The sequence below is a fragment of the Biomphalaria glabrata genome, chromosome 4 (genome assembly GCF_947242115.1).
Source record: "Biomphalaria glabrata chromosome 4, xgBioGlab47.1, whole genome shotgun sequence".
In the NCBI taxonomy this organism is placed as follows: Eukaryota; Metazoa; Mollusca; class Gastropoda; family Planorbidae; genus Biomphalaria; species Biomphalaria glabrata.
This window is the reverse complement of record NC_074714.1, coordinates 49,774,883-49,801,538: the sequence shown is the minus strand read 5'-3', so window position 1 is coordinate 49,801,538 and position 26,656 is coordinate 49,774,883. Positions and strand designations below refer to the sequence as shown.

General features: G+C 34.4%; 2 protein-coding genes across 2 annotated transcripts in view; one reads left to right on the top strand and one right to left on the bottom strand.

Annotated features, from left to right (window-relative positions):
• Nucleotides 1–2,751, bottom strand: part of LOC106066317 (mRNA-decapping enzyme 1A-like) — an 84,608-nt gene extending 81,857 nt beyond the window's left edge. The window contains exon 1 of the mRNA XM_056028059.1: nt 2,583–2,751. Within this exon, the coding sequence (XP_055884034.1) occupies nt 2,583–2,705 (123 nt within the window). The 5' untranslated portion in view covers nt 2,706–2,751. The remainder of the gene's footprint in view (nt 1–2,582) is intronic.
• Nucleotides 2,752–2,982: 231 nt separating this feature from the next.
• The window catches only part of LOC129925976 (serine, glycine and glutamine-rich protein-like), a 31,226-nt gene continuing 7,552 nt past the window's right edge, over nt 2,983–26,656 (top strand). The window contains exon 1 of the mRNA XM_056027583.1: nt 2,983–3,342. Coding sequence (XP_055883558.1) covers nt 3,324–3,342 — 19 coding nt within the window. The 5' untranslated portion in view covers nt 2,983–3,323. The remainder of the gene's footprint in view (nt 3,343–26,656) is intronic.

Here is a 26,656-nt window from a genome sequence, read left to right as displayed (position 1 = left end):
AGATCTAGTATTAAATTTCTTAATTAATAAGTAGATCGATCGTCTATGAAACTCAATTTCAACTTTTGAGCTGGGGGTGTGTCTCGGCTTAGCCAGCGACAAGCTCTCCTCTCTCTTCTGTCTACCGATGTTAGGTCAAAACGCCATTAAAAAAATCATAACTTTCTAGATCTAACTGTTTAACATACATTCATAATCGGAAAGTTCTGTTAAAGTTAACTTAATGTATTTTACTGATGTACTAACAAAATATTGTTTTTTCAAAGTTGTCAAAGATAAATTCTTTATAATTATTTCACTTCCCTAGATCTATTATTCTAATTCTAGAAATTCTAGAGTCACTAGAGACTGACTTAGGACTTAAGAGTCTTAGACTAGAGTTTAGATTACTACACTCTTGTCTCTAGACTACTCTAGAGTAGGTACTTCGATAAACTGACCTAGATCCATTTTTTTTTTCTCCCAAAAAATGGCTGAAAAGTGTGTCAGCACATTTTACCCTTTTTTTAGGGGTGGTCATTTCCATCAAAGTTTTAGCATATTGTATTTGATTTGAGGACTAATTATGATTACTTTTTGTAAATATAAGATATCAGAGATCATTTTTATTTGCTTTTGAAGCCAATCTGTTAAATTTTTCTTAACAAAAGTTTATGTGAAAGTTGACATTTTTTCCTATAAAAGTTACAACAATGCTGTTTGCTACAATAATTTATCATATTAAGAAATGTGTATATTTCAAATTTCATTAAATTCTCTTGGCGCACTTTAAAGATATTTGATATTAAAATTAACAAAGACAAAGAAGGGTAAAATTTTCTTTCTTAAATAAAATAAAAGTGTTTATGGTTACAACAATCTCACTAATTCTATTGAATTTAGCATGTTAATATATATATGTGTGCTAAGTTTGAACTTTGTAGCTTGGCGCACTCTTTAGATATTAATTTTCAAAGTTGATGGTTAAAATCTATTTTTAGTAACAACCAACACTGTGATTTACTGGAAATGGTCAATTTCTGTCTATCACGAGCTATTTTTAGAAGCACACATAGGAATTTTTCATTTAGATTAACTTTTATAGTGTTTGAATGCTAGATTATGTAGAGGGAATGTGTCTTTATTATAATGACTTTGTAATCTGCAAATTTTAAAGTAAAAGTTTAATTACTTTAAAAAAAAAAATTAAATATTACAAATTTTTTTTCATATTTTTAGTTCAGCGAACTAAAAATTGTTTTTTTTTTCTGTGTCTTGTTTTTTTCTATTAATATACATGTAAATTAATAGTTAATAAATGAGTACATTATATTTTTAAAATGATGAGCTATTATTGCACAAAAATTCAAGTAAAAAATCTTTTAATAACTTCTAAAAAAATCGCAAGGTTTCTTTTTTATTTTATTGTCCGAAGCAAGAAATTTTTCATTTACAATCTAATTTTTAAAGCATTTAAATTAAGACATTTTAAAATGATTAATTGCCAGTGCTCTACAAAAAGGTTAAAACTGTTTTTTTATGAAGTTTATGAAACTTATAGTAATTAAATTTTAGGAAATATTTTTCTGCGCAGTGCTATTTTCATTTATAATTTATAAGAATTATCTATCTGATGCATATAAATAGCTATTTAAATACAGTAGAATTATAATTAAACAAAATAAAACACAATACAGATCTCTGATTTGTTTTATTTGTAATTTTTGGGCTCATATGATGACAAAATCACAAATATTTTTATTTTTTGTCGAAGGCTTTTTTTATATATTAATTAACTTTTTTTCAAAGATTTTATTGCTGGGTCTTATTTTTTAAATTTATTTTAACAGAATACTGGTTAATGTAAAAGAGTGTGAAGTTTCAACCCCATATCTTTAAGACTTTTTATAATACAGTTAATTTTAGTTCAACTGCCAGTTGTTTCGGTCACAGATTTTTTTTTTATTTACAAAGGCTAAAGAAGGCTCATTTTTGGCCACTAAAAATTTAATAACTTCCCTCACAATTAACTCAGCAATATAAAATTGGTATCATTGGAAAGCATTTCTCAAGCTCTATCTAACTAAATAGGTTCCATTGCATTGTGATCATTTTGAAATTTTTATCGAAGTACCTATCTAGAGTCTAGATTTAACAAAATTCATAGATTCTAGATTATTCTTTAGTCTTAGTTATTAGTATTCTAGTTATAGGGAATATTACAATATAGATCGAACTTAACTTAAACTTAGAAACTAGATCTAGATCTAGCTCTAGACTCTAGACTCTAGTTAAAGTTAAGTCTTTTACTTTAACTTCACTCGAAAGTTCAGTCAAGTGACAGTGGACTGTCTTCAGCTGAGCCTAGTTAAGTCAACTAAGTGAGTTACTATTACTAAGTAAGTCGCGGTATACCTAAGTCGCTAAGAAAGAAACTAGAGTTTAGTTTTTTACAAGTACTAGATCTAGATTCTAGATCTAAATAAGTAATACTAAATTTACTCGAGTAGATTCAAAAATTTAGATTGTCCAGATTTCGAATAATTAAGATATCCAAGAGCAAACACAGTTCTAGATTAGTCTGATTAGATCAAATTGATTACCCATTTATTCTGCTTCTGTGAAAATTTGTATAACGCAACTTTAACGGCTTTATCAATGATTTCAGTTATATAGGGATCTCTTTGCTGTAGTGCAGCAAGATTCATTCTGCTTTCTTCCGCCATCTTAGCTTTTAAGTGAGTGCCGCAGTAACAGCAGCTTAGGTGTTACACAGCAGAGATCTTTTTGTTTACATTCTAAAAAAGAAATAAAACAAAAAAGATGTTTAAACCTCATAACTAGATCTTTAAAATATATTATGTGAAATCATTAGTGTTTTTTGTGCTTTTTTACATGTCTTCAAAAATACTGTAAATCATCTAATTTTAGTTACGGAAATAGATGTACATTTTTTTAAAGGATTTACAAGTCGTTAATGATTCGAAATTTACTGTAAAATTAATTGAGAGTAATGCAATCCTACTAATTAAATTTGGTTCCAATGATACTAGGCTGTTCTTTTATGATGTGTAATACTTATAACTTAATTTGATTATTTTTAAAGAAGAGATTATAATTCTGTTTTTTTTTTCGAAAACACAATATCGATCCACCAACCAGTGTAAGGTTACTGTAAAGAGAAACTTGTCGAAGATTGGGTCGGCATAGCCATAGTGATGCCCGGATGCTAGATTGGAATAATTTTGTTTAGTATTGTTTTTGGATTATACTTGTGAAAAATGGACGAAATCATGAGATAGGATTATTTTTCTTAGGAACAACCCCTATTCTGGTTCCTAATAATGGCGACTTCGCCAACAGGTCTGTATTTTTTAGACCATAGCAATTAATCTAGATTTAGGTATATATTTTATTTCCTAATTAACTTTACACCACAGGTCCTTACACTGAGAGTGAGTACTCACCCATAAGACTCATTACTCACACTTCATGCACATGCATTATTTAAAGTAACAAAAAAGCGTGAGTGGTGAGACCCTTTGGCACCTTTGCTCAGTGGTGTCTAGTTTGAGTCTAGAATCTAGCTCTAGATTATAATTTAGAAATTAGATTCTTAATCTTAGATTCTTCAATCATAAATTATTATACTATGTAATATATATGAATCTAGATAAGTAAATGCTAAAGATTAAGTTTTAAAAAAATGTGTAAATGTAAGGTTTAAGGACAATTATGACTAATTTTTTCAACTTCAATTGGAAAGGAATGCAAACATAATAAATAAAATAAAATTGTAAAGATTTATTTAAGGCGTAAGGCTAGTAATGTATTTTAAATTCATTTTTATTACAAACTTTTTTCTGAATAAGAACCCTTGTCTTAACTGATTATCACATTTTTTCAAAAAATCAATTTCCACTGAAGAATTTTAATTAAAAGCTGTTTTCAGTCTTCATAAATCAATAGAAAGCATTTTAAGATATTTGTTTCGGAAAAAAAAAAAGAAAACAAATCAATATTATACACTTGTCATACCCTGGAAATAGAAGTTTTAAGGGATCTATTTTTTTATTCCAGTTTTGAAAATAGATGTAGATCTTATAAAAAAAAATAAATTTGGTTCTAGTAGATCTAGTGTCTCTTTCTTGAATGTCTTCTCTCTTATCTAGATACATGTTTTGTGTCTTGCCAATTTTATTTTTTTAAATTTTTTGAGTCATGTATAATTTGAAGCATTACAGGTTGCAAGTTCGTAAGGGGTACTTTCCTTTTTTTTTTTTTACTTAATTTCAACAGATAGGAGTTCCCACTAGCTTTTAATGTATCACTGCATTTTAAGGAAGTTTAAAGTCATAACTACTAGACATCACAAATAAGAAGAACAGCATTTTCTTTTCCTTAGACTGCAAAAACGCCTACTTTAGCCTCAGTAGTAAATAGCCAGAAAAAGTAACATCAGTAGGGAAAAGCCACTTTTTTTTTTTTTTTTTTGTGCTGTCATTTATGAATATATATATGGGTTCAGTGTAATATGATATTTTTGTTACCTTTACTGTTTATGGGGAATTTTTTTGTTGTAATTTTACTTCTATTTGAAATAGTAAAGCTTTAAAAATATATTGAGTACTGGTTGAGCAAAAAAAGGAAATTAAAGTGTTACAATTGTTTACTGTTTTCTCCCTATTTTCACAAACTTTCGAATGAAGAACATTATATCCATCACACACTACCTCATTTTAGATAATCTAAATTTAGTGTATATTGGCTTTCAGCGTTTCTATAAATTAAGTGGTTGTATTTTAAGGTTTACAGAGAAAGTCTGCTCTCTTAATGTTTCACACTTTTATACAATTAGTTCTTTTTCATACACTTTTCCTCTTATTTGGCCCTGTGGAATGGACATTATGTTTCACAATTTAGCTAAAGCGCACACCCACACTACCACACATTTTGTGGCTAAATTTTTCTGTTCTATTTTTTTCTTAAATAGTCGTTACATAAAAATATCTATGGCGGAAAACAGATTGAGCTCTCAACATTCTACTTTAAGGACCATTTTTTTGACCAATTTCAAAATTACTTTTATTGACATATTATATATCAAATTTATTGCCCAAGAATAGAGGAATTCAAAAAAAATAAAATCAGAAGCAACAGACAATTATTTAACTTGAAAAAATGAGGTCAAACACACTTACCCCTAATAATGAAAAATTCATCACTCACAGAAGATATGTCCCATAATCCATGAATTTCACAAATTCACAATATTATTTATAGAAAAATATATCCCAAAGTAAAGTATATTTATAGAACATTTGAAAAAAATATAAAAACAAGTTTTTTAAGTCATTTATGCAAATTAATTGAGCCACCCCAGACCCCACCCCCTCCGTAAAAAAAATTAGGTTGCAAATTATACTTTATCATTATCCTAAATAACAAAAACATAATCAGTTTAGACATATTATGTATCAATTTTAATGCCCAAGAAGAGAGGAATCCAAAAAAAGTAAATTCATTATCATCAGACAAGTATTTAACATAAGAAAATGAGGTCAAACACACTTACCCCTAATAATGAAAAATCCATAATTCACAGAAGATATGTCCAATAATCCATGAATTTCACAAATTCACAATATTATTTGCTTAAAACTATGTCACAAAGTAAAGTATATTTATATAACATTTGAAAAAAAAAATCAACAACCTTAAAAAGTATTTATAATTAATAAATAAGCCCCCTCTTCGGCCCACCCTACCAATAAAAAGTCTTTTTTTTTTCTCTTATCTTCATGTTTTAACATGATACTATTTATATCAATTTTAGATAAAGGTTATAGATATGTATAATTTTAGACTAGAAAAGATCTAATATTAAATGAAATATTATCAAGATTTAGATCTATTCTAGTTCTTGATCACTTTTTAGATCTAGGTCTAGAGTACTCTACTTAGAGTTAGACCTAATAAAGCTTAACTTGCATGGTGCATGATCTATATCTATCTATTGACTATTCTGTTTACTATCTCAAATAATCTCAATCTTTGTATCTGTAGTAACTGTTGCTGAGAAAAGAAATAAAAACAACTTTTATAATTTGGTTAATATGTGTTTGTTGTTATTTTTAACTATGTCACTATGTCTATTGAATCTCTTCTACTCTTGTTTATAATTGACTAGATCTAGATTTTTTCCACTTTAACTTTAAGTAATTTAAGATGTAGATCTAGAGATCAGATCTAATTTAACCCTACTTAGTTTATAAGATCCTATGAATTAGATTTAGATATATAAAATCTTAGATCTAATCTACATTTAGATTCCTAGATCCACACGTGTACATCGCTAATTGACTATCTACTAGTAGTACTAGTTACTAGATCTAGAAATGACTAGATAGTAGATTTAGATCTCAGATTTTTTTCCATGTTAAAATCTAGTCCTAAGTCTTACTATGAATTATATTTAGACGTAGATATAAGGCTATATAAATTATATAGATCTAAGACCTAGAGTCTACATTTAGACTTAGACTAGAAACTAGATCACTACGGTCTTGATTCTTGATCCACGTGTGTACATCGCTACTTGACTATCTACTAGAAATGACTATATATAAATATAGATCTAAATCAGTGGTTCCCAAACTTTTTTATCTCGTAGACCCCTTGCCATGCTTTCTGCTTTTCGGTAGACCCCCTGCCAGTGGCGTAGCAAGGTACCCTTGGGCCCGGGTTCAAGAACATCTTGGTGGGCCAGGGTTCAAGAACATCTTGGTGGGTCCCCTCCAGCCAATAAGACAAATTTAGTGTGTGACAAAAATGGGTAATCTAAATGCAAAGACATTCTAATGTAAAGATCGTACCTTTTTAAAAAAAATAAGTTATTCGAATGGATATTTTTAAGGTCATACGATGTGAATGAGTGGGCATTGCATCGTATTGGTTTCAAAATCACCACCGCAAGAAAACAAAGAAACAAACAAACTTTGTTGAGAATGTATTGGCATTGGCATCATATTGGTTTCGAAATCAACCACCGCAAGAAAACAAAGAAACAAACTTCGAATGGATGGTTTTGAGGTCATACGATGAGAATGTATGGGCATTGGCATCGTATTGGTTTCAAAATCAACCACCGCTGGAATCCGCTATCGGAATAATTTAAATAGGCACTCGCTGAACCTCCAAGAAAACATTTAACATCTATATTTCATTTAGTATGGGGATCCAAACCAGGACTTGTGTGACAGGCTCGAGCTAAATGGGAGATGGGATAAACACGGCTTGGTGTTGGACCGAATTGATGTTGGAAATCAAGTGCCAGTGCTTCTTGTGACTGAATTAGAGACAGTATTATAAGCGCACATTCTTAAAAGCACGGGATAAAATGATATTATTAATTAATATCTATTCGTTTTAAGACACATTAGGAAGTAATATGTAAGCATGTAGTTTAAATATTGGACTATTAGTGTTAAGTTAAATTTTAATTTAGGTGATGGCCAGATGTATACGACGTAACCACTGCCTGCTACATAAGTAAATATCACACCATTACTGCGATGACTATAGGACGTAACCACTGCCTGCTACACAAGTAAATATCACTCCAGTACTGCGAGGACTATAGGACATAACCACTGCCTGCTACACAAGTAAATATCACTCCAGTACTGCGAGGACACTAGGACGTAACCACTGCCTGCTACACAAGTAAATATCACTCCAGTACTGCGAGGACTATAAGACATAACCACTGCCTGCTACACAAGTAAATATCACTCCAGTACTGCGAGGACACTAGGACGTAACCACTGCCTGCTACACAAGTAAATATCACTCCAGTACTGCGAGGACTATAGGACATAACCACTGCCTGCTACACAAGTAAATATCACTCCAGTACTGCGAGGACACTAGGACGTAACCACTGCCTGCTACACAAGTAAATATCACTCCAGTACTGCGAGGACTATAGGACATAACCACTGCCTGCTACACAAGTAAATATCACTCCAGTACTGCGAGGACACTAGGACGTAACCACTGCCTGCTACACAAGTAAATATCACTCCAGTACTGCGAGGACTATAGGACATAACCACTGCCTGCTACACAAGTAAATATCACACCAGTACTGCGAGGACTATAGGACGTAACCACTGCCTGCTACACAAGTAAATATCACACCAGTACTCCGGGTTCAAGAACATCTTGATGGGCTCCTCTCCAGCCAATAAGACAAATTTAGTGTGTGACAAAAAATGAGTAAACTAAATGTAAAGACATTCCAATGTAAAGATCGTACCTTTTTTTTAAAAAAAGTAATTATGTCATAACGTTTGATTCAGATAGGACTGTATATAAGTAATAGTGTCTTAAAAGTCAATGTTTTTACAACTTCTTAACAGAGTTAAACTACTTAAAAGTGTTTCAAATGAACAAACAAATGTTCTTCCTAAGTTCTAAGGTGGGCTCCAGCTGGCCTTGAGGCATGGGCCCAAGCGTAATGAGCTCCTTCGCGCAATGGTTGCTACGCCACAGCTGTGGGCCCCTATTGCTTGTGGGCCCGGGTTCATTGAACCCCTTCGCGCCATGGATGCTACGCCACTGCCCCCTGCTTAACTTATATTGCATTTTTGCAAATTCATCAACTCCATTGTTTAAAACTAATTTCTAACTGTAGTGGGTGTAAGAATGAAAAATAGAGATTTATCTTTTTTTATTCATAAAATTCAAATTTAAACCAATTAAAATAACAATTAATATTTTTTACTGGAATCACCAAAACACACTGGAAATGTCTTTTTTGCACGTCTATTATCTGTTGCTATGGATATTATGTTTCATATAGGAATTTGTTGTTCTATGACGTAACCATCAAACATTAAAAATTAATTAATCATTAGACTTGCTGCCCACCTAACAGAAGGAAAACTGTATTCAAACCTCTGCTGCGTGCAACTTTACCCAAATACTGGAAACGTTTCGTGGGTCAACCCTGTTAAAAATAAGAAGCCTGCGAGCCTTAACCAGTTTGAAGCACACAGCATTACATTCTGTCAGAGCCTGTGATATCGCTTATCCAAAACACTGTATGTATGTCGTTTGCAAAGAAGTACATAAGAAGCTTTTAATTTTATAGCTCATGCCTTCAATGTGCCATTGAACTGTATTGTTGCTTAAAGAAATTGTTTTAATAATATCAGATGTAGGTTTGTGTAAAACAGTTTTTACAACTACAACGGCTGATAAAATCAATGTTTTACATATAGTGTTTTCCGGTTTTTGCTATAAGTAAAGAGATATTGTAAGTAGCCTACAAACCATCATCTTCTCTATATGATGTCGAAGAGGGATTTTATGAGTCTATTCTGAACTTTATCTTTGAGTGTTCGAAAGTTTTTCAAACCATTATCTATTTTGTCAGGGTGGCATCGTCTCAAACGATCTTCCAGCGTAATTGGTTTCATTTCGTCATAAAACCGCTTATTTGACAAGGAAAGAATGAATCCCAGTTTTAAATAATCAACGCTGTACAGTTTTTCTTTTTTTGTTTAACATTAGTTACATGGAGACAAAATTAAGCTAGCGAAATAAGTATTGAAATTAAATGCTTCAATTTTTCGTTTGAATAGCATGATACATATTTAAAGGATTAACTAAGGTAAAAATCATAGATTAGTTTAGTAAATAATTACATTAGTGGAATGTGAAAATTAAAGTCGCAACATGATTAAATGAAATTTATTATCGTAGACCCCCGTAGACATCTCATAGACCCCCAATTTATTTTTTCACTTTCGTAGACCCCTTGGAAGTCTTCGTAGACCCCTGGGGGTCTATATAGACCACTTTGGGAATCACTGATCTAAATCATCTAGTTCTAGATCTAATCTATCCTGATAAGAGAATTTAGATCTAGATCAGTAAATATTTAAATAATTTCACGCTTATTAACTCTAATGACTAGATCTAGACTAATCTAAATCTAATCTCAGAGTCTAAGTCCAGTGACCTAGATCTAGTCCTAGACCTAGAGATCGATCTATGTCTAACTAATCTAAAAGCATTTCGCTAGATTGATTTTAAAATATGGTTAAGATCTAGTCTTTATAGATCTAGATCTGTAGAAACTATTATAGATCTAGAGATAGATTAATTTAGATCTAAAATCTAAGTCCAAAATGTGCCCCCCCCCCCCCCTCGCGCTGAAACATCGCATTGCCGGGCCGATTTTATGACGCATGCAATGCACCAATATTAAAGTAAAATAATTGCCGTAATAGTCGATATTAATTTAAAATTATAGGTTTTTAGCTTTTACAGACTAAGATCTCAATTCAGAGGTGCGCCTTCAGGTTGACTAAGTCAAAACGTGTGTTTGTTTGTTTTTATCGCGCGCGCCTGGCTAAAGATAGATACCCGTGTTCCCGTCCTTGAAGTTAATTATTGAAGAAAACGACATCCTATTATTAAAGCAGAATAATTAACTAAGCAGTTGATATTATGAACTGAATTATCTGTAATAGATTCTGTCTATAATTACCTTTGCTAGAATTATCGCTTCGAATATTTCTGAGCGAATGACAAAAAAAAAAAGCACTTTGAACGGGAGGTCATGAAGTCAATTCCGGCGACCTCCATTCTGATTGGTGTTTAAAAAAACGAGATTTTATAAATATTTTTTTATTTTAAATAACCAAAAAATAAAAAAAAAAATTAATTATGATGATAGAAATACAAAAATAAGTGTTTTGAAACGAAAATCGGCAAAATGTAATTTATATTAAAAAAAAAATGTACACATTGTTTGGCGACATCACAACTTCAAAAATTGCATCGAGGCTATTTTTTTTCAAAATTAAGACAAAAGAAGCTTTTTATTTACTTTTTTTTTTCTTTATGGTGTATAACAATCATTTTTAAATACTAAGTATGTATTTTATACATGAGTTATATTTCTAAAATATGTTTCTTACCTTTTGAAATGGGATCACATAAATCCAGAAGTAAATGTTGTCTGTCTATTTGGCAATACTTCATGATATTCACAAATGCACAAATTCCATATAAAAACGAATTTCAAAAAAATTTTGCTAATGAAGCTTCCAGAAACATAGATCTATCCATCAGTAAAAGCAAATATACCACAGATGGTCTATATTCAGAGATAATGAATATTGAACTCGAAAAATGCATTTTCAATAGAGAATCTGTTTTCCGCCCTATAGATTTGATTGAGAACTAAAAAAGTGTAATGTAACAATATGTGATGAAACATTAAGCCTTTAAAATTTCATCATTGTTGATCTTGAAAAATGCTTAGAAAGTAATTCTAAGGACATAGTAATGAAGAATTGATTTAACAACAAAATTCTAATTAGGAGTTATGGAGTGTATGCAATAAAAAAAAATACTTTTTAAAAACATAGTTTATCTAAGGGAAAGAGCCACTAATTACTGCCATTTTAGCTCCCCTTCTGGTATCTAAAACAAAATTGATTAATTAGTACTAAATCATTAAGTAATTGGTTAATTTTTGGATGATATTGTATTGTCATCGACTATGAATAATTATAATATAAAAAATTTCAACTTGATCTGAGAATGGGAAGTGGGAGAGATAAAGTGTAATAAGGGGATTAAATCCATATATACATCCACATATCTCATTAAGTAGCATTTATTCTCCTTATTTCAATATCATAACAAAATAATCAATCACCACTAATTAACTAATTGGTTAATTTATTTTGACTGATTCATGTCTTGTCAGGTTTAAAGAATAGATGTGCAAAGTTTTAACTTGATCCGAGAATGGGAAATGGGAGAAAAAACTTTTTACCCCCGACAGACAGACAGAGTGAGTTGATATAAACTTTGTATAGACAAGATGATGAAAAGAGAACTTAAATCTACCCTGATCAGACATGTTGTCTTCTTGAGATGTTACAAAATACCTGCAGCTGGGTCTACCTAGTCTCTTGAAATACTGCACTGTTTCTTGATCATGAGATTCGAATGTAATGTCTAATTATATGTGTAATAGTTATGTTAATAATAACAAAAGTAATATGTTGTTTTTTTGTATTCTGGAGGATATATATAGAAATAAAATTTATATCAGATATAACATGTTTGCCTCTCTGATTCACATCAATCCCTAAAAGACCAAATAGTTTGACATATTGGGATTGGCATGTTAAAATGTAGAATGAGAAGAGCTTATTTAGCTCAGAGGCGTTTTTTTTTTTTTTTTGTATGAATGGTATGAACAGATTTCAATACCACACCTTAATGCATGTCAAGTAATCAGGGAAGCTCTTCTGCCATGTTTATGATGCTATCAGCTGTACTGGCATTTCACTAGCCCTATTATCTAGTGAATAATGAATCACTGACATCAGGAGAAATTAACAACTGTAAATTATTAATTAGAGCAGGTTTGTTCCAATGATCCTCAAGCTATACGGAAAGTTGGTCTAATTGTCTATAACTGATGCTATTCCTGGTCATCGATCACAACTGCAATGAAGCAAACAATTCAGCTATGATTGGTTCATTCAAATTTGTAAAATGTTCTATTTAAAAAAAAAAAAAAATTCTGAACATCAAGCATATTCACAGCCAGACAAACTCTTGACACAATAACTTTATTATATTAGACATAAACGTCGACACCCGTTCTACAACGAAACCTGGGCCTTGAAATGTCTCCTAAGCAATGGAACACCTAGACAGCGCGCCGGTCTACCACCCAAGGCATCCCTACATATAACTTAATTGGTAGTCTTACGTAGCTCTTATAATATAATCTTTGTATTTAGAAACAACGTTTTAAAAATATATTTTGCTTGTTCAAATCTTGTTTCATTCTATTTAAAACAAAAAACAACAACACTTTCTTCCTCACTGTCATTACCGGTATATCCAAGACCACGGACAGAGTACAGAAGGAAGCTACGGAGACTGTTTCATCTGTTTATGTGGCCCTCATAAACGGGGATGTCATGAGGCCAGCACAACGACCAACCGCCTTTTCTTTTCCCCAACTAATGTCAGGTACCGTACCCATTAGAGCTGGGTGGACTCAGATGCGCCCGAAGATCCCGAAATTGAATCACAGTCTTCACCAGGATTCGAACCCAGGACCTCGGTTCGGAATCCAAGCACTTTACCGCTCAGCCACTGCGCCTCACGTACGTGTGGTTAAGGAGAAATAGACATGACTAAATCTTATAATTATCGACGTTCCTAAAATAAATATAAAAAAAAAAGATTAATACGCCTTGCATGAGTCCATGTGTATGTCAAAAAATGTCCTAAAAACCCCTCCCCACTCCCGACCTCCTTTGGTTCATAAGAAAGTGCGCGATAAAGAAAAATGCAAGTCTGGGTTCAATTTCCGATGACTTATTGACCGTCTTCCTTGAACTGTTCGATGTTTTTGTTAAAGTAGAGGGCCCCCCCCCCTCCCAGCTCCAGTATCCCCTTTCAATCTCTCAATCTCTTAAGCTTTACCTCTATTTCCTTCCTACTGAGAGCGGGGCAGGAAGCGTCGCAACTTTGACTCAGTTGAAAATTGCTTTACCGACCCTGGGGCTCACAGTTCGTGACACGGTTATAGTGGATTGACTTTTTTTTTTTGGTTCAATAAAGAATTGCGTTGAAAACTGCACACAACTTTTAGGTGTTCTTAGATCTGCTGCTCAATTTGTCTTTATATTTTTTTTTTTGCATGGGATTTTTTGTTTTAAATTGACTAAAGCCGGTGGTAAGACTATCTTCTATCGCCTCTAAAATGTATACACACTGCCTTCATCAATATCACGCAATAATTCCGTGGAGGTAGACAGCAGGTAGATAAGTCATTCGAAACTTCAAGATTGATTTTTTAAGTTTACCCTAATTACATTCGTTGAGAACAGGCTACTAACATTAAAATGTTTAAGTGCATATGGAGCCCTTTTCCCTATGGGCTCTAGAACAGCGGTTCTCAACCTTTTAAGCTCGGCGACACCTTTTTACAACATACCACTCTGCCGCGACCCCCCCCCCCCAATAGACACACACAGCAATAGAAGAATAGACAATAACAATCCTTATTTTTTGATGGTCTTAGGCGACCCCTGGCAAATCGTCAATCGACCCCCTAGGGGGGTCGCGACCCACAGGTTGAGAACCCCTACTCTAGAACGATTGAATCATGAAATCAAAGGTGTTAGAACTACTCTAGTCCCGTCAAGATTACTTGCTACTTTTACACACTTTTGTTGTTCTTCTTTCTGTTGACATTGTGCATTTTAATATTGAATTTTTTTTTTTGAAAGCAGTAAAGTAACCTCTGTGCTTTTATTCACATAAATTGTCTCATCTAATGCCAGTTCACACTTGATGAAATGATTAAAGTGAAAGTATTATTGTTTTGACGATTCACACAAAAAAAAGTGGTCTTTATTCGCTTGCGTCGCGGGCTTGGTTGAAGTGATTTGACATCACCGTACAAAAAGCTTGTCAGCAGTGTCTTGTGATATTTACAAATCAGACTCACTCTGTCTGTCTGGTAAAAAGTTTGAACACGTTATTTCTCCCACATCCATTCTCGGATCAAGTTGAAACTTTGCACAATTATTTATTGGCGAAGGCAATACACGAAAAACAAAACAAAACAATTTGTCAATTAATTACTGGTAATTAAATATTTTGTTTGATACCAACAAGGAAAATTAATCCTTCAGTATTCACAAATGTGGCTAAATATTAGGTTTAGTCCTCTTAGATAACTGTAGGCCTGCACGTTATTACTCCCACACCCATTCTCGGATCAAGTTCAACTTTAATCAATTATTTATTGTGTCTAACAGAACGTGTGGAATGCGCGCTGGGCTATAAGTCTCGGTTGTCCTTGGTTCCTAGAGTGTCCGCTGCCATTCCCCGTTCTCCTGCAGGATGTTTGGACTAGGAAGTAGATTATCTTCTAGCACCCGAAATATGTAAACCATTTTACAACTAAACATTAAAAAAAAAGATTTACCATATTAGTCAATTAATAATTGGTAACTGATTATTTGGTTTGATATCGATGAAGAGAAATAGGCCTACATTATTGAGAGAGATATTTCTAAGTGTGGAGGTCTTTCCCTTAGATAAGCCTTTTTAAAGATATTTTATATTTTGCTTTTTTAAGTTACAATATATAATTTGGCTTAATATAATAAATATATCATAACTTAGTAAAAGACTATTTTATATGTTTATAACGACCAGCCGACGGTTGAGAAGTCGCGGGCTTCTAGACAACGATTCTTAAGTGAAAACTGGATACAGACCGGAGTCCGAGTGAAACGAATAAATCTGACACGAGATCATGGAAGCTGTTCTGACGCAATACCTCCCTGGTGCTCACGTAAGGAAGGGATAGGCTTACATTGCTGAAACAATGCCAATGATATTGATAAGTAATCGAACATGACGGAAATTACTCTAGTGCCGTTGCGACACCAAGGTTCTGACAGCAGCAGTTTCTAAACATAGTTTCGGAGCACAATGTGGTGTGTCGTGGAACAGACGTAGAGATGAACAACTGATGGTAGATATACAGCTACTGAGAAAGTTGCTCTAAAATAGGATAGACGTAATGTCATGTTTCGCCATTTTTTAGCGGACTTCGATTTAAAAAAAATAATCTACTGTTAACGAGGGTGTTATGTGGCCAGCACAACGACCAACCGCATTTACTTTTCCCCAAACTAATGTCGGGTACCCGTTAGAGATGGGTGGACTCAGTGGCGCCCAAGGATCCCGAAATTAAATATATCCCAATCAACACCAGGATTCGAACCCGGGACCCCGGTTCGGAAGCAAAGTGCTCTACCTTCAGCCACCGCACCTCTGGAACAAACCTGCTCTGTTTGTATCTATAAATGACATACAAAATGGGTTATCTGCACATCTCATTAGCTTTCATATTTAAAGAAAAAAAAACTTTAAAAAAAAAAAGCTCATATAGAAAGAAATTGCATTAATTATTTTGAATACATTATTTAATAATTTTTTAAAAGATCTATACTAACAAAAATACATTTGTACGTTTGGAAATATATTTATTAATTGTTGCTCTGTGCGCTACAGTCCAATCACTTTGTGGAGCAGTTGGGGAATGGGGAGGGGGGGATACATGGGAGAAGGTTTCCTCGCTGCCTTTTCAATCCAAAAGTTCCTCGAGTCTGAAATCGAACTCGGGGAGGGGGGGGGGAGGGGGGTCCTCAAGCCTCCAAGTGCAATGCAACAATGGACACTAAAGGAGTCTTCTAGGGATGCGAGGGTATTCCATTCTGCAGACGTGGCCTGCCCAACGCTACCGGGGCTGCATCAGGATTGTTTGGATGCTTTGTTGGCCCTCTCCTCGGCTGACTTCAGTGTCAGGTATTTTTCTGTGACTTGAATGAGATCCATCCTCCAATCCATATCTATTCATTTTCTTTTAATGAATCGCCAAGTGCTTACCAAAGATCTATCGGTATTTCTTTACTGACATAACGAGTTGCTAGGATTCCGATTTTTAGCACTATGCAATCATTCTATCTCTGATTAAACTTATAGAAGCTTTGGCTCAACAATCGTATTCTAACATACAATGGTATTGCTATCTGTCTATATTATATTATATACGAATCAACACCGTTTGACCAAGTTGGGTGAAAGCCGGCACGAATTCTCTAGATGTTTGCGAAGGCCGTATGATGTATTAGAAATATAAAAGCTATAGTTTATAAATATGTATGTGAATATTCTAAATATACAGATGGATGCAAACATTTTGTTTAAAATATTTATATCTACTCTTCGCCTGCCAGTAGGAAAGCAGGAAAAGAACATTATGGTTTTGAATCCAGCACTAATTGGTCACCTGCTGCTCCAGCCCTCGCCCACAACAAAATGACATTCATTTGGTTTACGACTTTTGGCGTCTGCTGCCCTCAGCATATTCTGTGCCCTACCAAAATATCGTGACGTATAGTTCTTAGTACTGGCTGTTAAACCCGTCAATATGACGGGTGAATTATTTTATATATCATTTTATTGTGTGCATCTGGTTTTAATGTCTCCAAGTTATCTTGATGAGATGTATAAATCGCCACAATTAGTAGTCGTTATTGTTTATATGGCGATAAATACCGATGGGTTCCTTACTTAATTTAGAATCAATGTTTGGTTATAAATATACCTAGCAGATTTTTGGGCCATGCATTTGATTTAGTTTGTCTTTTCTCGAATTCGCCATGATTGTCGAACATTGATAGAGATGTATAAATTGCTAATATTCAGATAATAATAATAAATGAAAAACTGTCATGGAAGCCCCATATTGATGAAACTATCAAAAAGTCCAATAAAGCATTAGGGTTTATGAAAAGAAATCTCTATCAATCAAATAAGAACATGAAACTAAAATGTTATTTAACCTTGGTTAGGCCAATAATAGAGTATATGCATCCTCTGTTTGGGACCCCTCAACTCATTAAGAAACTGGAACAGGCACAAAATAGAGCAGTGAGATTCATAACGAACGAATATTTACATTTGACTGGAGTGGCACCTTCGGTAAAGTCACTAAATTTAGAAAGCCTTCAGGACAGAAGACTCAAAAGTAAAGTAGCAATTATACATAAAACACTGAACCATAATCTTCAAATACAAAAACAAAATTTAATAAAATACTCTGAAAGACACAAAGATAAAGGCACATTCCTCGTCCCATATGCTAGGACAAATTTGTACAAATACTCCTTCTTCCCTAGTGCTATTAGAGCATGGAATGGGTTGCCTGAGCTAGCCAGGAAAACCAGTGACTTGGCAGAATTTAAGTCATTGGTTAATATGCATGACTAAATGCATGACGCTTTGGACGTAATCATCTTCTTTTTTGAAGTAACGTCTGTATTATATAAGATAAGAATGAAATTCACCGTAAAATACATCAGCATGAAATCTTTTTCTAAATACTCTTCATTGAGCAACATTCCAATCTTCACTAATTAACAAGATGCATTGGTATAGCCTATATATAGTTCGTTCATCGTGGTTCGATGATTGCCACTTTCGTCATCCATGGGAATGAGGGCCTTGCACCAATATTTAAAATAACTATGTTGCTTTGATCATGGACCTACGTTTGAAATCAAATTATAGTGCAATATTTAGTTTATGTGTAGTGTTGGCTCTAGGAAACAAACGAACATTAACAGTGACCTAGCCACAGCGATTTCTTACAGTGGAGCAACAGAGAACAAATTGAGTCGATACAAGGAGTGGGGCTAGACTAGAGACCTAAAGTTCAAATGTTCCTTCCGATAAGATTATTCCGTGGAAGCTCAGGGTTCGTGCTACTACCGTCCTTCAGACGTCTTACTCTACGTCTTCTAATGGAAGTATTTGAGCACAAGAGAGTAGTATCCAGCCGGTTTCTGAGGACATAGTAATTATAACAAGTAAAATATAAAATATAATTTAAAAAAAAAACCCACAAATCTTATATATGAGAGAGAACTGCACATTTGCAGCCATATTATCCCAATATTGTGAGAATGTATTTCCCTTTCCTATGTCAAACAAAATTAATTAATGAGAACTGATTAATCATTTAATTGGTACATATTTGTATTGATTATGTTTTGTTAAGGACAATGAAGAATTGCGCAAAGTTTTAGAAATAACGTGTAGGCTGACAGACAGACAGGCTAGCATATCATGCGAGTTGAGATAGGCCTAAGTCTTGTAACAAATGAGATACTATTAGCAATCTTAAAAAAAGTTACATTTATCTCAATTTATGTAGGCCTTAAGCTTTAGTTTAGGGTTAATCGAGGTTAGGCTTTAGAGATTGCAATGTTGATCTATATAAGTAACAGTCTTAAGTCATTTATATTACGCTCCGATGCAATGGTTTCTAAAATTATTTACCCTTTCGGGGGCCCTAAAAATAGTTATAAAAATATAATCTTTTTTGTGTGCAAATGGTAGATTTTCTTTTTTTCAAAAGTTGAAAAGAAATGTATATATATAAATTTGTTGTAATTAGACCGCAGGTTTTTTTTTTCTTTTTGAGAATAATTATCTATGAACCTCATCACGTCGTCAGTTATTCAGTTATTAGCTTTATAGGCCTACATGCCAATCTAATTGTGAGTTCTGGCTGAACAGCTCTGCAATTGTGTTGCCGCATGATTATAACACTTATCCACTAGGTAGAGGGAGTCTGTTAGCAAGTCTATTATTATTATATATATATATTTTGTCTATTGTTGTGTTGTTCTGTTATTGTCTTGGTATATAAGAAAGCAATGCAATCTTTGAACTGACAGTCCAGCCATGATGAAACGCCCCCCACCCCTCTCCCCGCCACTCTTCAGGCCTATCCACTCAAATCAGCTCAAGCAAGGAAATGGGCTCCGTCTAGCTTCATTCTCTTAAGCGTGGGCGAGTAATGTCCCCCCCCCCCCCTCCCCTTTAGCTGAACTGCTTGAAAACGTGAATGTTATTAAATTAGCTTCTCCCTTTTAGCGGTTCACAGCCCCCCCCCTGGAAGGAACAAGGGGAAGGGGGGCCTGCGCCTCTAGATGGCTTAACATTTTCTTCTCTCCGCCAGTCTTCGCCTCTTGGAAATCCAGAAATGACATGAGTCTGAATAGCTTACTGAAGAATTACAAATGGTTTCATTAGAAGACACACAAAAACAAACGTGCACATAATTTTGCTAGACGGCATATTTTAAAAATAAAGCAAAACAAGACTTCAACTAATTAAACGTGGAACGAATCAGCACTCGTCGGCGTAGAGTTGTTACTGAAGCATGCAAGGAGTGTCAGGAGTGTCCAGGTGAACTGTACCGCGCGGGCTGTACCCACTCTTAAAAGAGACGCTATTCTTGTCTTGACTTGGAAAATAGTTTGCAAAATTAGCCAATGTAGACGTTTTATTTTTTTTTTCCGACTGGACCATCGTGTCAGGTAGTACTATGACCTAAGATGCAACCAAGGCTCACCAGATCAGACTAGCAAACATGCTACACGAGAGCTCATGTTGTTACCTTAGTGATTTGGTCTATAAGAACACTGTCCACTTAAGGTCAGTTGTAAGTAAGGTCTAGAAAAATCACGATCATATTTTCGATACTTTTTTTTATTTCCGTTACTCTTGGCAGTAATTTTTACTAAGCTGCAAACTCTGTCTGTCTGGTAAAAAGTTTGTACACTTTTTTTTCACCCGCACCCATTCTCAGATCAAGTTAAAACTTTCCTTAAGTATTCATTAGCATAGGCAAGACACGAATCATTTAAAAAAATTAACCAATTAGTCAATTATTTGTTTATTTGTTTGATACCAAAGAAAAGGCAATAAATCCTTCAATATTCACAGATACGGCTAAATAGGTAAGGTTTCGTCCCTTAAGATAGTTGGTCACGTTATTTCTCCCAGTCTCGGATCAAGTTGAAACTTTTAACAATTATTTATTATACCTAACAAAACATGAATAAAAAAACAACAACTAATCAGTCAATTAATTTTTGGTAATTAATTATTTTGTATGATATCGAATACGGGGAATAACTTCTAAATTGTTGAGATATAGTTGTAAGTGCGGAGTTCTTCCCTTAGATAGGCTTTATTTTTTCTTTTTAAAAGGATTTTTTTACATTTTGCTTGTTATTTTTGGGTTTTTTTTTTGGTTCATGATCTAAACCCAGCTTAAAAAAAAAAGATGTAACCTATGTTGAAATTATTTTACGAAAGTGTACTCTGCTAGTAAAACGCAACCTCTAGTGATGGCGTTTCATGTTTCAACGCCCTATAACTCCAGCCTTTGAAGTATCAGCAGTTTCACAATTGCCCTGAACTTTTTAATTTTTTTTAACTTCCTCCCCCCCCCACACCCCCCCCCCCTCAAGATAATAGGAGACTATTAAGCGTGGTAAAAACCGTTTTAATTGGATCATTGATGTGTATTGACAAAATGCAATGAAACGCTGGCTGAAAACCAGCAAGATGCTAGTGAAGAGCTACTTGTGCTTGCAGGGCCGGTCCTACAGATTGCGGGGCCCTATGCGAAACGGATTGCGCGGGGCCCAGTCTGGGTAGGGAAAAGAATAATAAGTGAAAATTAAGATTTTGTATTTGAGACTAAATTCGTCTTTGCATTTTATTCATACTTTACTAAGTACACAATCACTGTCCAATGAACTTTACGAGCCATCTACATTAGATGGTAGTTTTCCAACCAAAAAAAACGATAAACGATCAGATCTGCCTTTTAGTTTTACTATCTACAAGCAAAATATCGTTGCTTTTTTTTTTTTTTGTGAAGATTTAGATCTATATGTGTATGCCAGTGACTATTAAAGTAAATTAAGTATTTGAACTTCTTGTTTTGGTTAAAATTCGCCTTATTATTACATTTTCATTAAATGAAAGCTGACATTGCCGTTTTTTTTTTATCGCGAGTAGGATTGGCGTTTTCCATATTGAATGACACCCCGAAATTACAAATTTATCTGTTTTTATGGAGATTCGCATGAGTTTTCAGAAAATTTTTATAATTTCAGATTTTCATGACTTTTTCGTACGTTTTGCAATTTCAGGAGAATTCCAGCAACCCTTTAAAAACAATTTAAAATGGTTTAATTTAATAACTTACACCTAGAATTCGTGCGGGGATTATGAAAGTGAGGGACCCACTGCGGCCGCCATAGGTTGCAGTGGCCTAAGACCGGCCCTGTGTGCTTGAATACACATTCTGTAGAGTGATATTTGGCAGGAATGAGAAACAGTGGTGCTGAACTTTGCTAGGTTTTTTGTGTGTTTTTTTTTTCTGACAGAATTTCATAATGGAGCTTGATAGTAAAGATAAGATGAGCATTGTGTAGAGTTTCTTTACGACTGAACATAAATAATGATAATGGTCTATATCAGGGGTGGGCAACATTTTTCTATCGAGGGCCGCATTAAAAAGTTAGGGAATGGCGGGCCGCATATATATAAGCAAGATAAGCTTGCTGTGTAGAATGTCATTTAATTCAAATAAACAATGTATTACGATTTTTTTTAAATTGCTGTTGTCTTTTTATATCAGAATATCTCCACAAATATACAGTTGTACTTAATGTGCAGTATTTTACTTTTTACACTCGTGCATAATGTTTCTTAACTGTGAAACTATCTTACTAGTTGTTACCCCTTTGTGTGACTGTTGTCAAATTACAGTCATCAACATTGACCAGTGATTTTACTTGTTTAGTTTCCACAAAAAAATGCTTGCTCACTGAATGAGACAATTTATGTTCCGGAAATTAAATGTCGGGGCGAGGGAAGCCTGCACTTGTGGAGCATCACCAGAGAATGCTGACCATGTCCTTCAATGGTGCATACTAAATCAAGGGACCCAAACAGGACTCTCCAAAGACTATTCGGAGAACTGCCTGATCTGGAAACCACTACGCGGTTCATCTAAGATATAGGATTACTGATCTCAACCCTTCAACATGTAAAATGAGAACGAAGAAGAACTGATGTAGGTGTACCCAAATAGTGTGAACAGCAGCGAAGTTTTTTTAAGTTTGGAAATACAGCTTCTGGCAAGCATAAAACTCCCGTGGTAGTGCTGACTGGAACTTCTCTTTGCTTTGAGTTATGTCCTCTGGAGCTGAATCGGCTTCTCTTAATAAGTGTTGTACTTTTAATCATTTCACTAAAGATAGTTTCACCTTTCAACATTGGCAAATGACAAAAACTTTTTTTTTTTGCTTGCCTGTAGAAATAAGAAAGCTTCATATGAAAAGATTTAACATGCTTATACATTTTATATGTAAGCAATCAATTGCAATAGGAATCACAAGGTACATGAAATTTTGTCTTCCGCTCTTCATTACAAATATTGATAACAAGGTCAAAGTCAATGTCCTTCAAGTAACATACCAATTTCATCCTTAAGATGTTATAGACAGCTAGTGGATACATTGGGTTAATCATTCATTAATCAGAACTACTCGTGGTTAACTCCCCTAGCTCCAATTGCTTTCATTTATTCGTAGCTTTCCATTATAAGATTAAATTATATGCAGCTTTGTGCAAACTTTCCAGTTTCAAGTTTATGGTTCTCAGTCAAAGATCGCGCTCCATCAGTTGTTACACTTGCCATCTTGTTCCAAGCCTACCCGACACTCAGACATTGTGTCTTGAATTGAGTGTATTGATGTATAGCCAATAAGCATAATCTTCGTTTACTTCAATCTTTTTATAATGAGACAGTTTCAATAATTTATATAGATATTTTTTTAAATATTTGCATATTTTTTTATCTATATACTGTTGGCACACCTGATTTCTGTAGGTGTCGGCGGGCCGCATAAAACACCTCGGTGGGCCGCATGTGGCCAGCGGGCCGTAATTTGCCCACCCCTGGTCTATATTATCCACACTGAATGTTGTCTTACAAATGTGTAGGGGCCTACACGACACCAAAGCAAACGTTATAACTGTTAGAGATCGAAGTGGACGTCCACACCAGACCTCATGCATTGCATGTGAAACGTTTAGATCAGATAGTGGACAAATAGTTCGTGATTTGATTGCCAGGGCTGGCGGGGTGTGTGTTCAAAGGAATTTCTGTGTCTATTTTTCTTTGTATCGGTGTTTTTGTGTATCGCCTTTTTGATAATAAAATCACAAAATTTTGACCCAGTAAGTGTTTTTGTTTTTTTAAAAATCTTTTTAGCTTTCTTATGAAATTTTTCTCGAAATGTTGTCCGAATGGGGTTAGTCTATTACCAATGACCTTACTAGTAGCAAATACGTATGACTGCGGTATGCGCTCTGGACTGTCGTTCTGGTCTTGGGTTCGAACTTTGCCCCACCGCAATCACCTGCCGTCGTTTGTTTCTATGGCCAACGAGGGCGTCAACGGCCAACCCGCTTTACTTCGCACGTTAGAATTGGGTTGGCTCTGTGGTGCCCTTAAAACCGCCAAATTAAATTTTAAGTCTGCACCGAGATTCGAACTCGGGAAGCCAAGCGCTGTGGTACTCGGACGCCAAGCCCCCGAAACATGTTCAACTAAACAGTATTACGTAGAGTCGTAGACCCATCTCAATATGTATATTCCAAGTCACCAGTTTTAAAACAAACAAAAAATTCTTATCAGCCCTGAAACTAAATATCAGTTTAGTTCTGACACTGTGCGGATACTTACTAACATACCGGCACCTAATTTCATTGAAATAGCGACACTGTGCAATATTATAATCGTAGCGGTACCCTAGGGCCTAGGCCAGCTACCCTCTTACGAATGCTTTAACAAAAAAATGCACTTAAAAAAATTGATTAAACAAGTAGATCTGAAAATAGGTCATGTTTTAAAATAGAAAACGTGCACAATTTATTTCCTTTTTTTCTATATTTAATTTCCTTTTTTTTTTTAAATTGTATACTTTTTTGAATGTCTCCTTTAAGGGGCGCACTGTCTGCACTGCCGTAAATCCGGAGTTAATTATTGGTCACGGTGTCTACAATCAATTGAATTATTTGATTATAAATAATAGCAATATAGGCTATTTCTTTTTTTAATGATCATAATATTCATATTTTCACATCCTATCAGCTCATATACATCGTGTTTTTGTTTTATATACTTCAGACATCTCCTTCAGAATGGGACATCATTCAGCAATAGAAAAATTTTAAAGGCTAATTGTATGATTCAGTGATTTTTTTTCCTTGAGAGATCCTCCAGGTTAAGGTTTCAAACAGCCATTAAATGAACATTACCTCAAAACAGTAGAATACATTTTTTTTTGGAGGTTCAGGAATATAAAATAAAACAAAATAAAACATTTACATTTTTTTTTAATAAGGATAATTTATGATTTGTTTTGCTTTGAAGATAAAAAAAAATTATTGCATTATACAGATCTATACTGTATATAAGGAGAGGGACTTTATAATAATGTCCTAAGTGGGAAGTGCGGTGGATGAGTGGTAAAGCGCTCGGCTTCCAAACGGAGGCCTCCGGGCTCTAATCCTGATGAAGATTGGGATTATTGAATGGGATTTTGGGAGAGGCCTCTGAGTCCAGCCAGCTCTAATGGGTACCTGACATTGGTTGGAGAAATGTAAAGGCGGTTGGTCGTTGTGCTGCCCACGTGACACCTTCGTTAACTTTGGGTCATAGAAATAGATGACCTTTACACCATCTGCCCTATAGATCGAAAGGTCTGAATGGGGTCTTCTTTTTCTTCTAGCCAGCTTTATTGCTGCTGAGCTGTGAGCTCTTTTGCAGACTGTGCCAAGGAAAAAAAGTGTGCTGTTCTCTTCAGTTGTTCAGCACTGCCGTACAGGGTGTTAGATATGTGTTGGGCTGTAGTGGAAGTAGGGTCTGCCTAAGGTGGATTAGAGAGGGGCATTCAAAGAGGATATGGTTTACGGTTTCAAAGGTGTGGGCGCCGTGTCTGCAAAGGGGGAGTTGTGAGAAGCTTATTTATCTGAATGGGATACTTTACTTAGGCCTACATTTCTTATGGTCTATTTTTGCTATTACTAATTACACAGCGTTGATCGTAGTTTAATATAGTTTGTGAAATATCAAAGATATGTAAAAAGAATAAAATGGACATTAACTGTAATTCACTACGCAACACTTGTTTCGTTCATAGTGCGATTGTATGCACAAACATCTTTGACAGTGTCTGGTTAGATAGACGTACTAGTGTATCATTAAGTCCCATAGAAACTCAACCATTACTGATAGTTAGTACCAGTATTCGAGGCACTGTTATTTAGTAAAGATATGTAATGGAGATTTAAAACAGGCAATCTATCACCTGCAGAGTATCTGGCAAACAATAACTCTTGAAATTCAGCTCTTATCTGGCAACTACGCGATAAAAAGGCAAATATTTTACATTTTTATCTTCACAATAGACTTGTAGGCCGATTTAAAAAAATAAAGAAATCAAAATACTTTCTGTTCTTTTGTTGTGAAATAGATATGTTTCGTGATTTTACAAAAAAAAAATATTTTAATTGTGGAAACTGGGTGAAAATTTGGTTGGGGCCTATGTCAGAGTAGACTTCTCTTCTCATGAGCTCTTTTTGCACCAAAAATGAGCCTGTAAAATTAACAACGGCTGACACCCATTCATTAAAATGGGATTATAATTAAGAAAACACATCAGAGAAAACTAAAACAAGGCTTTATTAAGCTAGAACTGCACATGAACGGACAATAAAACACTGCACTACACCAATGTTGTGAACACATTCTCAAGACGCTACACAAACTTAAAAACAAGTGTCAACAATTTCACCACGCTGTGGCATATAAAGTACAATTTATGCATATATTTGAGACCTCGAAAGGTAAAACTTGCAGATATACAAGAGCTCGCTAAAAACGTTTATTTTGGTGTACACTACCCAAATAAATAAATAAAGACACAAATAAATGTATGGCATTTGAGCGTGCTGGGCTGGGAAGACATTCTCAGGATAGTAAATTCTTTATGAGCTCACATTCTTAGAGGAAACCCTTGTTCATCGATTTGGGGAGAGGGAGATACAGGGTAATGACATGACCTGATGACATTACGTACATGACATTGTGTTTATAGCA